Genomic DNA, 15,926 nt, shown 5'->3' on the forward strand with positions numbered 1-15,926 from the left:
ATGGAACTGAAATTCGTTCTTTATCCTCGAACTGAGTCTCTGTGCAGTTAAGCGGTTGAAAGTCTCGTGTTTGCAATCCGTGACGTGATGTAGTCGCCACTCATGGAACTGAAATTCGTTCTTTATCCTCGAACTGAGTCTCTGTGCAGTCAAGCGGTTGAAAGTCTCGTGTTTGCAATCCGTGACTTAATATCTTTGTCGTCCTTTATTGTCCTGCACCGAAAAGCCTGAACAGTCGAAACGCCCCAAATTCAAAACGGCCACTTGATTTTTATATCTTCCTGATTTATAATCCATCAATTCACACTTGTATCTTCATCTGCTGGCACGAGCCGTACTGACTGGGTGGTTAGAAAGTCCCTGTACGTTAGAGGTTTACGCCGCTCACTTTATCGGTGGCGGCGGGGCCGGCGCGCCGACTAACGCCGGCTTTCTTACTTTACAAAGCTTGATTTTTCTATTAAAAAAATTATATTTAGAAAAGGTTTTGGCTATATGTATTTACGGAAATCCACGTTTCGGCCAATTCGGTAAGATCCGGGGTTTTTGCCACAAAGTGTCGCGGATCGTTCAAAAAAATTTAAGGAAGAGCTCCTGCGTTCACTTACTCCGGGGAGGCTTCGAACCTAACCTAAGGGACCCTTACTGCTGCGTCTGCCAAAAAAAATTTAAGTACTCAAAATGGTCACCACGCCTACTGATCCTCACACCATATGCCAGCACATAAGCTGTAGGACTGCGACTTCGAACTCGACGTCACTTTCCTAGCTCCGAAGAATTTCTAATGGATTTTTTGTCGCGCTATGCTGCCTACCACTACCAGACACCTTTAAAAGTAAGGGTGTAACTATTCGGCCAAGGATGCCGCCCTCGAAATCGTTGGCAGTCCAAGTAATAACTCATGGGTGAAAATAGTATAACCCTCGGCGCATATATATAGTTTTAATTTTACAAGTACCCTGGATAAAGTTTTTTTTTTTTAATGTAGAACGTTTGTGTTCGAAACATTGATTTCAATAGTCTTCGTTAAACCAAACCGAATTTTGGAATGCGGGTCGACCGATTTTAAGTTGAAAAATGTTAAGGTTATATGCTTAGTCCGAACTGTTGTTTTCTGGCCTTTTGATGCAAGAGTTTATTATGAATAACCGCGTAGCTTCACTTTTCAGACTAGTTCGACTGTCCACTACGTTAGGGTAGTAGCATACCCGTCATTTGTTCGATTGTCTTGGGAAAGCTTTTACTTCATTACTTTGAGTGCTCCTACGTATCCACATATGTAGCAGGAGCCGTAACGTGTAGGTGATATTTAAATTTGGTTGATATGCTATAATCAATGTGATTCACTGCAAGGACTAGTTGGGATAGGGCCGCCAACTTTAGGAAATGTCAAACCGGGAAACTTGGGTCTTGAAAGATGATAGGTGAAAATCCAAATTAAAATTTCAGACGCTACTTTTCTGTTTCGCAAATAAACAACAGATGTTTGAATATAAGGCCAAGTGATTTTTCAACCCCTTCTCCAACGTATCATAAGTATGAGGTGAGAATCACTTCAAAGAAGTGAAACCTACTAAAGGATGTAGCATCACTGATTTCGCTTATTCTTTTAGCCAATCGGGATATAGAATTTTCGGCACCTTTTTCGGGTAACTTGCTTTTTTTTAATAACTGGAAGACGATTTAAAGACATGTTCGACTTGGTTCATTTTATTTGAATAAATTTTTCCTTTTGAAAAAATTATGCAAAGTAGGCATTTAAATTTTTTATTTAACTTTTCGTTTAGTGTTTTAATAACTTGGTGAATTGGGTTATACAAAATCCGTGTTAAGCTGGCATTGAATGTGCCCGTTTCTTAAATAACTTTTGAACGGTTAGAAATAATTAAATTTCGCTCCCCCAGCGGGTTAGGGGGCTTAGAATATACCCGCCGTAGGTATGTGAAATTGATTCAAGGGGTTGTGTAGCGCAACCCTCTCAAGGGGTTGCTATGCCATATATAGCTTCTCCAACCCAATTGTCAACCTCACATACCCGCGGCGAATCCTGTTTCTTTAACAGCCGAGGCTCTAGCGACCCCAGGCTCCTCATGGATGTAGGGGGTGGGAGGGCGGTATGGCCTAGAAGGTTTCATGTGGTCATACTAAGTCGTTCTCGAGATGGTCGGGCTAGTACCTTAATGCTGTTTGTTAACGGAACGTACAGGATCTGCATCCGGCGAAGGACCATCAACATCAATAATACTCCCCAGGGTCTTCGGGGAGTGTCCCTATCGCCACAACAACAACAACAGCCAAATTTCTCAATTGTATTATTATAACTGGCAGTGATGCTCATCCGTTGATACCCCTTTCGACCATATATCGACCAATTTTCGACATGAACAATAAATGGCCTAGACAGTCGTAAATGAGTAGAACGCCGCCGCCGCCGAGCCGATATTTTTGACATTCGGCGGCGGCGTGCGAAAAGCACCTAAAATCGGCGGCGGCGTTTATCGGCGGCGTATATCTCTACTGTACATGACTTTAGGTTTTATCTTGTGACACAGGAGCTTAATTATCGTAAAGTGAAATGATTGCGGTGGAAACAAACAGCTTCCTGATCCTAATATAACCTATATGGCCATATTCCTACGCGTAGTTCTGGACAAAAAGCTGAACTGAAAGAATAACGTCACGCGTAGATTATCTATTGGGGATTTATTGTAGATTAGTGCATGTGTAATTTTTTCATTTCTTGCTATGTGAATATCGCGTTTAGAGATAAAGCGCACTCTAATAATCTTCCATACATATTTATATATAATATATTTATAAACAACTTTTGAATTTCTTCCAATTTTTTCAGAGTTTGGGTATATTGGGCTCCGTGCCGGCCGCGTTCCTCATCATATCCCTACTTGGATTGTTGCTCTACTTAATGACACGATGTTGTGATAGAAAACCGAGACCAGCACATTCCATTACAAGTTTAAAAGTTGCTCTATCCATTGTAACGGTAATGTGTTGTGCGGCAATAGGACTTGGTAAGTTGTTTTACGAAAATTTTATTTCAAATTAATTCAATAAAGTTGATGTAGAATCACTTATGGCAAATATAAAAAAACAAAAAAATTTGATGAAGTTAGAATTTGCGGTAAACGCCCTCCTTTGTTTAGTGGCACCATAAGTAATTTAATAGATATGTTAAAGTTTATAAAATGCAAATTATATTAGACTTTATTAGTTCAACAATTTTTATTGCTTTATGAATATTTATTAATTAATTTGTCATGGCCAGTAAATTTTGTACTTTTTATTATATTGGGACGGGAGCGGCTAGTTTGAATCGAATTTGAAATTATCTAAATATGTCTGGATCAAGTTGACACTCCCTTACACTTGTTTATAAGTGTAGTAGACACAATAAAAAAAATTTATTTGTAATTCATATATGTATATGAAATCATCCCCTTTTATGGTATTTGAGACTAGTTCAAAGGCAATTGGATTACATATAGCCCTTACATTTAAATCTTCAGTTAAATTTTTCTTCTCAATAGTTTGAGAAAAGTCTTCTATAAATTTTGTATCTGAAACTGTGCAAAATAATCACAAAAACGTTTTCGAAAAAATACGAAAATTCGAGAAAATTTTATGAAAATTTAAAATTGTTTATTTGTAATTCTCTGAATTTGTTTGAGTGCGCATTTTTAGTCTAGCAAAAAGTAAGTTAAAGGTCTTGAAAATTTGCATTTATTTGAAAAAGTATTTTCGAAGGATCTTTTATATTTTTCTCCATACAAAGCTGAACTTTTATGATTTGAGATTTATATGATCTGTAAAGCTCTTCAAAAATCAATGCGAATTTTGAGAGAAATATACGTTGTACTCTGTTAAACTAACAGCTGAGTTCAGTAAAGCGCCAAATACACGACACGAACATTTCCGCGAACATTCCCGTTATGTCATGTTTCTGCGACCTTTTCTGTCGTGTATGGTGGTGTTTGCCAGTTCGCGCAAATGTTCGCCAAAAAGCAAAATATTTTAATTTTTGGCGAACATTTGCGCGAACTGTTCGTGCGTGTATGGCGAAATAGCTCATAATCGTAGTAATTTCTGAACGGAACAGACGTGCGTGGGAAAGTAAAATGGACAATAACAAATTTCTGGGTGAATTTATTGAATCTTCTCTCTTTTTTTACGCTTAATTGCCACAGCGAGCAATATTGCTGCAGCACAATTGTTGTCCGTATTCATCGCTGTCTGAAAGAGAACTAATGTACGGCCAAAAGTTCGTATGGTGTATGGCCAAAGCTGCTAACAAGATTGCGGAATGTTCGCGGAAATGTTCGTGTCGTGTATTTGGCGCTTAAGCCGTCTCTAGTCACTATTAGAGACTATTCGGCATTGTGGATAAACCAAGTGTGATAACTCCTGCATAGACGACAAAACTACAAATAGAACCGATCACCTGGTTTTTAATTGATTATCGTGGTCTCATTCTGTGTCTCTTTCTATCATCCGGTGAAGATGGCCGGCAATATGCGCCGCCATATTGAACATCCTGCTAAAAGGTTAAAAAGTAGCCATCTGGAACATCCTGTCAAGCAGTGTACGGATAAGATATCTTAATTGTTTTATCCACAATGCTATTTGGGGAGAAAATCTGTTTTGAGACAACTTGCTGCAAGCTGTCTCGCGTCTCCAGTCTCACAAAAGCGGTCACTAATTTGTGAGCTGAGCCGGGGCAGATCACAAACATAAAATTTTACCAAATTATGAAAAGTATTTGCCAAAAACGATTTCAAGATTATGGTTTCAATTCTAAAATTTAAAATCAGCCAAGAAAAAAAAATAAAAAATATATACTCGATCTGAGTGCAATACATACACAAAATGGTAGCAGCGCCTTATCAAGCTCAGCCACAACACCACACAACGATAAGTTGCCAAAATGCAGTGTTATATGATTTGTCGATGATGTGATGAGTTATTTTTGTGACCTTCGTTTACTGAATACCGAAATCATCTCAAGTCACAAATGTAATGTTGTCAAAATGAAAAATCTCAAATTTAGAGATTAGAGATGAGACTGAGTTACAGAGTTCTGCCGTTTTGGATACAAAACTTCACACTCGAAAAAGTTCAAAGAATTCCAGATCAAAAGTTCGAAATTTTCGGAAAGCATTGGCGGATTTTCGAATTTTTTTGAAACCCTTTTACAATTGGTTTCGGTTACAAAATTTATGCAAGTTTTTACTAAAATTTTCGAAAAATTGTCCCCGTTTGTGAGAGGCTGGCTCTTGCGAAAAGGCATGTTTGGAAACTTAAAAAAATGTATGTAGGTTTGCTTAGACTCTCAAATGCATTATGCTATTCACTGCTGGGTATTTACTCGCAATGAAGGAAATCAGGTAAATAAGCCATTATTAAAATGCCGTTAAAAATCATACATAGCTACATAAGTATATTTTCTACCCTTTTCTCGTGATATCGCTGGAGGCGTAGCTTGACCTAATCGTTGTTTAATATGCTTGCAAAGCGTGTCACACGCCATTCTACAGTCAATCAGCAATGAGCAGACATGACTTTTTGCACGTAAATTTGGTTTTCTTGTTGGATAGGCTTGGCTGAGAAACTCAATACTTTTAATAACAAGATAATCTTCCTTAACATGGGAGCAATTTTTTTAAGAATTTGGCGTCTAGGAATTCAGTTGGAACAGGTTTGCTGGGAGAATGCTGAAGTTCAAACTGTGTTCCCTCATTGTAGCAACGAAAGTGAAGTTATCACCCCTGCCAAGCAAAAAGTGATTCTCATCTTGTGTTGGTATACGCGCAACTCCACGCGAGATGAAGAGAATTGCCGTAGCTAATCCCAGACATTCCTGTCCTCTCCGCATCGTTTCAGAAATTACCTCGCAGACGACAGCCTGTAGCGACTCCGACATTGACATGGGCCATGCAAGTCAAGGTCGGCTTTATCTTTCCACAGCAAACCGCCACCGAATAGTTGTACCTTCATCACTGCTAAATTTAAGCGGAAGAAAAGCTATAGCCTCAGCTACAGAATCTTGCCCAACATGTCTTTCCGTGAGCCAAGAGAAAAACACAGCCGTACTCAACGCAGAAATTAGCCACGACTGCTGAATTAAGCCCACTCCTCTTGCTAAAGACAATAGATTGTCGGAAGCTACCTTAAAGTGCTAAATATTTATATGACAGGCAGTCATCATGGTATAAATCTATCACTTTTTCAGCGACTTCCCTACCAGAGCCAGCAGCATCTCTTTCTTGGCCCTATCGGAGGAAGTCCAGGAGGACGTTACCAGCATGCATGCTTTCGTTATCTTCCTCGGACTCGATCCCCTCCTTAACCACCTGTAGCATAGAGGTGTTTTCTGCTATGGTATTGGCAAGCTAGACTCTGACAAACATCGTCTCTATGCCTTGCCAGATAATCCTGCCATTGAAATAAACCCCATGAACTCTGTGTTAACTAGAATCAGCGTTTGCCGCTTCTGACACACGGGTTTCTTAACTCTGGGCAGTTCCGGTCGCTTATTTCACCTACTCAAGTATTCCCTCTGGTCATGGCAGTTCAGCAGGCAGCGACATCCGGACCCTTGACCGAGATTTCTCTTATCCATGTCTTCAAGCCTTACTCCCTTCCAAACCTTACCTAGCAGAGAGATTAATGTCGTAAAAAAGACTATTATCATTGGAAGTCCTTAACGGCAGTCATATATGCCTTTGATACAGCCAGTGTGAGGTGATTGGTCCGTTTAGAGACTTTGCCAAACGTTCTCTGTGTAACTTCACCACCCCGGACCTTCCTGGTCGGTGACAAAATCCTTTTTTGAGAACTTTTTCTGCTTCTAACGACAATAGAATTCTTGAACTAAACTCCACCATACGATTAAGCATAGAAGTGTGCCCAGTGCCACTCATATTTCCCGGTTGAGACAGTTATAGGGATATGGAAATTGCCCCGAAACTCGTCTGTCCCATTCAACATTTCTGTTCTATTCTACCTGGGGCTGATTGCAGTTCCCAAGGAGTATTTAGTTCTGTCCTATTGTGAAAAGGTCCCTTATTATTTCGTTGTGTAGGCTGTCCTCAACTCTGCTTCGCACGTTGGCGAGCGTGGCTTTCGCTGACGCGACCGTTACTCCCGTTCGTACTAAGCCAATTTACGGAATCTATTCCATTTTCCCCTGGTTTTACGAACTTTACTTTTATTAATTTCGTTTTCCATGGTAGTTTACGTTTTCAGTAAGGATCACTCGACCGCTGGACATCCCACCCATTCATCGAGTAAATTAAAGCTTCTGTTACCACGTAGGAAGTTCAAGTCAAGCACTTTAATCATCAATAATGACTTCTCACGTGAAGGTAGCTCAGGAAAGTTATAGTGGGAGGTAAAAAGCATGAGATTTCGATAAACATCGGCTAAAGCCAATAAATTTGAGTTAGGAATCTTTTCTTGGGAGAAATAGATCGAAGTGCTTACCTTATCAAAATGAAAGTATTTGACCTACTTATCTTTCTTTAATTGTGCAGGTTTATATGGCAATGACGATCTGCATAATGGCTTGCTCGAAGTACTAACTGCTGGACGCAAGGTCGACAACTTGGTTACCACTATACGCAATCAGACACACATACTTGAGAATACTTTAAAGAATCGCATACGACCACAACTGGTTGAGTTGGCTGATATATTCGATCAACCCGTTTCCAATCAGACGGCACTCTCCATACTTTTCGTCTCACTAAATATTGTGCAAGGTAATGTGACGTTGGCCACTAATGCAGCCGGTGATATACGACGCCCATTGTTGGGCATATCTATGACGCATTTTTTATCGGTATGTCTTACTCTAGAAATTAGTGCCTGTTTTAACATATCTCTTTACAGCGTGGCGATCAATGGGAGCTCATACGTTGGCCAGGTACTGTAGCCACATTAGCGCTGCTATTAGTATTATGCGCCGTTTTGCTAGTGGGCGTGGCACGTCATTCACGTTGTGCACTAATTTTATTCAGCGTTTGCGGTTTACTTGCTGTCACTGGTTCGTGGTTGATGTCTGGTCTTTATCTTTCATCGTCAGTTGCAGTTGGTGATCTCTGCATGAATCCAGCGGATTTCTTAGTTGCCACATCTCCGCGCGATCTTCCCACAAATGTTTTGTTGCATTACACGCAATGTGAACCCGGTCATACCAATCCCTTTACGCAACGTTTACGAGAATCACAAAATTCATTGAATAATGCACGTAGCGCTATGGCGACAGTAATGAAAATTTCTTTGGTACTCTTCAAATCGTCTGGCCTACAACCAAAATTGGGCGCTGTTAATGCCGACTTGAATAGTAGCGAACGTCTGTTGACGCAACTCACCGCTTTAGTGGACTGCAAAGTCGTGCATCATAATTTCTTGGCTGCAGCACGTGGTCTGTGTGAGGGTGGTCTTTTGGGTTTGGTGCTCATGTTGATAGCGAGTTTCATTGCCGCCTTGCTATTGACCATTATGGTTTGGGTTGATTCACATACTTGGATTTATATACGTAAACGTAATGATTATGCACAAGTCGATGAGCCGTCATACATATCGCATCCGGCACCACAAAATCATCAACAAATGATGAATGCGGCACGTACATTGCCGCGTAATCATAACGGGTGAGTATGAGCCTTATGTGGGATTGATTTAAATTTGTTTGTTTTTTTGGGAAATTATTTTTCAGGCACTTTAGTCCACCGGTAATTAGTGGTTCGCATACCTTGCAGCATCCATCGAAGCGACAACAGCAGCAGCAACACGAGATGATGGCACATGCGCACATGCAGCAGAACATGAGGGCTATGGGCACGCATACGCTGGGTCGTTTGCCGTCGCACAATCATAGCCCTACCCACATGACTGGTAAGTGTTTGCGGTTAGCGCCAGGCTTTTGACTTTTTTTATGACACAGTGCAACAACAATTTTGTGGTGGGTGACATGAAGCCATCTGCGGATGTGAGCGGTAAAACAGATAACGTACGCAATTGCTTAAACTTTGAATTGGTTTTTGAAAATATCAAATAAATTAAAATTTGTGTCGGCCTGAGATATATTTATCCCGTTAGGAAAGCTTTCGACATTTCCAAGGGTTCAAATGGGAGAGAATTTTCTGTTACCTCATTGTGCATTTTCTGCCACTGGTTTGGCCATCGAGCACACCTCTGGTAACACTATGAGGGCATTTTGTTTTTGTTAGATCCTCATTGATCAGCCAGTTCAACCTTACCTCACCTCCTGCCGCTTTTTGACCGCCATTTATACTAATTGCCTTGAGCATGGGTACATACCGAAGTCAAGGGGCACTATCTAAATTAGCATGTTTCCAAAGCCAAATAGAAGCTCTTGAGTATCCGCCAATAATGCCATTAGCGATCAGAGACTTGTAAGGCTTGAATTAAATATTAGCCCACACGTGCCAGGAAAATTATGCTCAGCAAAAGCTTTAGAGATTCCTCGCTACTCATTGTTCAGCCACCATAGATTATCTCCAGGTAACACAGTTTTTCTGAGCCACACGAAGTTTTCTTCGCCTTTCACGATGTTTTGAAGCTTCTTCTTGCATCCTTCTCAACTGTCCTTATTTCATACTTCAAATCCGACCTTACTCATCTTGTCGAGCTCGCAATCCGAAGGCAGTTTATTCCTCTTGGGTATATTGAAGGGCTCTTCTGCTGGAAGTTCAATGGTTGTCCAAAAACAATGAGAGTCCATCGCAGTTTCGGAAAAGTTCGAACTCACAGCGGGTGATACAAAATAGTCTCTTACAAAATAGGTCCCGGTAAATGCTTTTAGAAAATATCATGCCAGAACATACTTTATTTAAAGAGACGCGAACATATCGCTGATCAGGGGTACTCATTGTTAACCCCCCAACCCTATATCCCATTTTCTATTTCCCTACGCACTAGGGTGAAGTCCAGACCTCCTCCCAAACCGCCGTAACAGAGATCGGGAAATCAATCCTGTTATATCAACGAAAGTAAATAAAGACTCTGTAGGGTTTCTTTTAATATATTATAAGTTAAAGTAAATTTACAATATATAAAAAGAAACCCTACAGACTCATCTTTCGTTTCGCAACCCGAGCTCCTCCTGATACTGTGATGCGCAATCGCATCGGTGTCAGTAATCAGCAATGAATTTCCTTCATAGTAGAAGCTTTTCGGTGAACAAAATATTCCAGAGGCTTGCTGAATAAGATGCCTCCAAAAGTCTTTTCGCATATATTTTTTTTTTATTCGAGAAAGTAAACCATTTTCCCAGAAAGGAAAGCTAGTCCTATAGTTTCTTTCGAAAATTATCATAGGACAGATGTAGTCCATTTTTTCTTTATAAACATAGAGAAGAATGTGGGCGATCTACTAACTCTCAAACCCTAAGGCTTCGACACCTGGCTTTGTAGATTCCTTGATAAAGTTATTTTAGGCCGGTATTATGGGACAATTTGAAGGATGCATTAAATGGGGGCATTTCCATTCAGCGTTGGCTTAATTCCGCTACCACACATATGCTTTAAAATTGTTGTTGCACAGTGCAGTCCATCGACCTCCATCTATTCAACTAAACATTCTTAAAACATGTCTTCAAACTCTTAGTATATTCCATTTCCAAGTTTCAATTTAATATTTCTCTTTCATCTCACTAACATAAACACATATTCTTCTCACTCACTCCATACCCCATCGCTGACTGACCTACTCGATTGCTCTTATTAACCCATACTCTGCCTAATTTTTTGTTTGCAGGTCCCAATAATGGTAAATATGCTACATTAAGCAAACAATGCAAAACTTTGGAAGCCAATGATTTTTACTGAAAATCACCATCAGTAGCCTGTAGCGATCCTGCACGAAGTCAGCCGTCACTCCAGCAACAGCAAGCAGCAGCAGCAGCAGCAGCCGCACAACAAGCCGCACTCACACCACAGCAAGTACAACAATTGGCCGGCGGACAACCGATCTATTGTCATCATCCTCATCCACATTCACATGCTGCTGTGGCTGCGGCAGTACAACATCAGCATGCCATCTATCATCAGCAACAGGCGGCGGCAGCAGCGGCGGCACAACAATATGGTACTTATGGCACAGCTGCACATACGCCGCCACATCATTTGACGGCTGGTGGTCAACAAGGTCAAATCTATCAACAAATACCGGCACACATTGCCGCTTTACAACCTAATGGTAATCAGCATTCGATTTATCAACCATTGGTGGCTGTTAGTCAAGGTTCAATTTATGTTTCGAATATGGCAACTATGCGTCGTCAGAATACACAGGGTGCTCATCCACAGATTCCGGCACATCATGTACCGCCACATCAGCCACAGCAGCCACCGCCACCAATTCATCAGCCACATAATCAAATTAAGTCACCACAAGATGGGTTACGTCATCGTGAAGTACCGGCTACATCGGGCATGGATACGGCAATTTATGATCGGGACAAAGGTGTTTACAAGTGCTCGACATTACGTCAAGGTGGTAAATTTGATCCGAAGTATAAGCCATCGATTTTGAACTGTCCACTGCCTGAGATACCGAAGGACGCTGATCCGCCAAAAGTTGCATCGATTTATGAACAACAGCAAAATTACTCAAAGTAAGTAGAGAAAACAAAGAAATGTTTTCAACATTTTTTTTAGTGACTTAGAGCAGTTCATTTCGGAAACTAGTTTGCGTTAATTCCAGCCGGGGAGCCTTTCTGTAACCACATAAGTTAATTAAAATTGTTCAGAACTCTGTAAAAAAGGAGTTATTATTGTTGTATCCGCAAAAAAAAATGTCCCGAAGATAAAAGAACTGTTGCGGATGTGGGCAGTCCTTTTCCTGTCATAACTTCGTTTTCCTAGAACCTCACGGTACTAGTCTTGGGAGGATTTGAGCTAAACTTTAAACTGCTGAGAGTAGAGCTATCCTCATAATTTCAAAGTTAAACTCAAACTTTCCCAAGAACTCTTATTGGCGCTTAACAACCTACTTATCTTTTTCAACTTAGTGGAGGTCTCTCTCTTCCTCTGATTCCAAATATGCATGCCGATAGGAATACACTCAGAGCGTCTTCTTTCATTTTCCTAACGTAACCTAGCCACCATAGTACTAGGGCTTTATTCCTTGCACTATGCGCATATTTGCGTAAAGCTCTTACAGCTTATCTATAATTAAACCTCCTGCGGCGTGCCCATTTTCTCTCAACTCCGTTTATGATTCCTGACCATACATCAGTTTGATGACTTTTATTCGCCAAGCGATGACTTTAGGATGATGCCCGATGACTGCTATCTAAGAACCCCACCTCCGTGTTAATTTATTCTGACAGTCAAGCAGAGTTCATCATCAAAGCAAGAAAAAACTTGCAGAGAGTCCCTAAATTAAGGGAACTCTCGGTGCGTCACAGTAGTACGGGGCCCAGGTCATAGTGGTATATTTGGGAACTGCGCTTCCCCCGAAACAGTGCGGAAGGCTAAATAACAAACCAACCGATTGGCATGGGTTTCCTCTTCTGCAAATATTGCGTCGTGATTGAAAGAAAGAATATTTAATATTTAAATAAACTTGGTCCCGCATACATATGAACCCAATTAGGTTTCTAATTAATCTACGAAATCAGGCTCTCCCAGACCAGAGTTTCACACCGTAGTCGGGCTCAGAACTTTGATTGCCGTTTGGGTATACGCGTAGGTGTTGAATACCCTTATCATAATATCACTTCAGAGATAGAACAGCTTGAACTTGCGGCTTACATCGAATTTGACTGATTCGTGAACCAAATAACTGCTTTAATTCAATCTTAGCAGTTCATTATAAATAACTTATCCCTACAAAAATTTATTGTGTAATTAGAACTTTACAACGGCCACCCATGAAACTGCCACCACAAATGAAAGCCATACCACCGCCACGCATTGGTACACCAACATCGTCGCCACCACCAAATACGAATTCACATAACGAGTCACAGCATGCGGGTGGAGGACAACAACAGCAGCAACAACAACAAATGCCAAATGGTATAGTACCAACAGGAGGCGATAACCGACAAATGAATGACGATTCTTCATTGCCTTTACCACCACCACCACTAGAAGCCACCACAGATGTGGGTAATATGATTGCAATGGGTGGTAATGGTAGTGGGGGTGGTGGAGGAGGTGGTGGGGGTTGTATTGTCGGTATACATTCACCACCAAAACCAGGACATGGATTTAACAATAACAATAATAATATCAACTCAAAGAGCAATATTAGTAACAATGGCGTCAATAACGGCATTTGTAGCAGCAACAATAGCAACAATAGTGGCGGCAGCAGCAGCAATGCGAGTAGCAGTAACAATAGCGGCGGCAGTGCCGCAACTTTACCACTACACAATGGCAGTTCGGCGAATAATATGAACGATGATGATGATTTACCGCCACCACCGCCACCCGCAATCACCGACGATTCCAATTATGCTGTAACGGAACTGTAAAAGGCAATGACCCAAAAAAGGACATAAAAAAACTAACAACAAACTTAGTTAAATCCAAATAAGTGGAAAAGAAAAGTTTCGAATAGAAGGTAGGAGAGCGGCTTTTGACCGCCGCAAGGCTAATTTGCAGCGGGTTTGAATTGTGGAGCAGCGGAAACGTTGGCGAATTGTTGCGAATTAGGATACGGGTAGAGTAAAGACGCGTTGTCGCTGCATTTAGCATCGTTGTTTCATAGTAGTTGTAGTAGGTTTTAAGTCTCCAGTTAATGTTGTTGTTACGAATCTGGATAGGCAGACACACTTATGGCTATGCCCATGCATTTGGTATGTATGGAAGCTATATAAGTTACATAGGCATATAAAAGTACATACATATGTAGGTATATAGAAAGTAAATAAAATAAATACAAGTATATAGTTAAAAGCTAAATAGAAATTACTGAGATTTAATGGTGCATTTAAATGTTAAAGAACTCTATAAGGACTTTACATAAAATATAAAATGATTGATAAAGGTCGGCTCATAATAGCGGGCAGAAAATGAGCGACCAGATTAATGATCTTTCATAAATAGGGTAATTTAGGATGTACTATGAGGCTACAAGTTTAAAGAAAAGTTGTGGGATGCATTTCAGTAGGTATGTACCTATGGTTGTATATAAAATGTGAATGAGTCGGGTGAAAAATCTATCGAAAGTGTCCAATCTCAGCAAACTCCTAGGAGCTCCCTTCAAATTCGCTTGAAGAACTCAGTATTTTAGAAATTATCTCAAAAATGTTCTATGGTTTTGAGATGAAGCCTCTTTTAAACAATTTCTGTGCTAGCGCATTTACGATCTAGCAGCCGATATAGTGTGGTCCACTGAATTGTTTATGTTTATGTTTAAAACTGTCGATGTACTATGTTAAAATTGAATTGCAGAATTTACTAAATGGCAATGGCGGAATGAAACATAACAGATTCAATAATGTATTGTTTATTTTGACTAGAAATACATAATTATATTTTCTTAATAATAATTAGGCTTTATGCCGAAGTATGTATGTATGTTGAGCCATTCAACTTGTTTCCTACAGGCCGCGGCACAATGAAATTTTTCATATAGATGCGTTCAACACAAGCTTGTGCATTCCAGTAAAATCGCAACAATCAACCAAGATGTTGCGTTTATAAATATTAAGGAACTTCAGACTTGGTAATTGAAGATTATTTCGCCTTGCCCATTCACATAAAAAATTTTGCGAAGTTATAACCATTCTCCCTATACAACTAAAATACTTGCTCACACATTTGGTATCGTAATTATTTGTTATATTGCAGTTTTTAATTGCGAAAAATGTTAGAAAAGTTACCAAAACGTGGAAAAAGTAATTTCACTTGTAAAGTGTGCCAGCACCATTACCCAAAGCAAGCGTCAAATTCTTCTTCTTGTGTTTTGTTTGCAACAAAAGTTGCAAGTGGGCTACTTTTTCATCTCAGATGGCGCCAGTGTCGCTTAATCTACCAATCTTCATAAAAATACATGCAATCTACTCATAATGCATAAGATTGAGTTAAACGAGTCTATATCAAAAACTGCTTATGTGACGGGGCTATGTGATGGGATAGAAAATGTTGCAAATAATTGTATATTGGCATTTCACGAGGTCTCCTATTCGTCGTTTATGGCATGTTTTATGTTTCAATAAAATTTTGTATTGGAAACCATGGACATAATTTAAAATTTATAACTTTACAACGAGTGCGAGACTCTTGTGAGTTGCTTAATTGCTAAACAGTATCGGTGCCAATAGTTTGAGTATCTACTAAATTTTTAAAAGTATCGATTATTGGTTCTCAAAAGTACTTAATACCCAAAAATTTTCAAAAAGTACTTATGGCTTAAACAGATACAATATTTCTGTTATTTGGCGGGCAAGGCAGAAACTCACGACTCAGTCGAAGAGCGTAGATTAAAATTTTAATTAAATATTCCTAATAAGTTAATTTTTTAATTAAATTTCATCGATCCTCTTTGCCTTTGTTGGCTTAATTCATTTTAATGGTTAACGTGGGCAACGTATCAGTGGTCGCACGTGTCATACTTGCCAATCTTTTTCTTTTGACGTACGTCAGTCTTGTCATTTACTGTTTATAGAACGAGTTCATAGAAAATTGTTGTGTGAAGTTTAGCAATAATATTAGTTGATAAATTAATCTGATCTGAAACTCAGTCCCACTTTAACCCCAATACCGTCGCCACAGATGCCGTGAACGTATAACTAAAAAGAAATGGGTTAGTAGACTACTACGAAACCTTACTATCATTGGAGCTCAATTTCTGTAACTTAAATTCACCCTTGGATAAAACAGTGTCCACGTGCAAGGCTAGTTCAACGGCTTCGGTGGTGTTGACTCAGC

The 15,926-nt window shown here is 39.9% G+C and overlaps 1 protein-coding gene across 1 annotated transcript in view; it reads left to right on the forward strand.

The window, feature by feature from the left end:
* tty (tweety) overlaps positions 1-15,389 on the forward strand; it is a 43,626-nt gene extending 28,237 nt beyond the window's left edge. Inside the window, exons 3-9 of the mRNA XM_067780809.1 lie at positions 2,852-3,029; positions 7,548-7,855; positions 7,906-8,669; positions 8,735-8,913; positions 10,798-10,809; positions 10,885-11,656; positions 12,898-15,389. Coding sequence (XP_067636910.1) covers positions 2,852-3,029; positions 7,548-7,855; positions 7,906-8,669; positions 8,735-8,913; positions 10,798-10,809; positions 10,885-11,656; positions 12,898-13,525 — 2,841 coding nt within the window. The 3' untranslated portion in view covers positions 13,526-15,389. The remainder of the gene's footprint in view (positions 1-2,851; positions 3,030-7,547; positions 7,856-7,905; positions 8,670-8,734; positions 8,914-10,797; positions 10,810-10,884; positions 11,657-12,897) is intronic.
* Positions 15,390-15,926: the final 537 nt, after the last annotated feature.

This window comes from Eurosta solidaginis, chromosome 4 (genome assembly GCF_040869045.1).
Source record: "Eurosta solidaginis isolate ZX-2024a chromosome 4, ASM4086904v1, whole genome shotgun sequence".
NCBI lineage: Eukaryota > Metazoa > Arthropoda > Insecta > Diptera > Tephritidae > Eurosta > Eurosta solidaginis.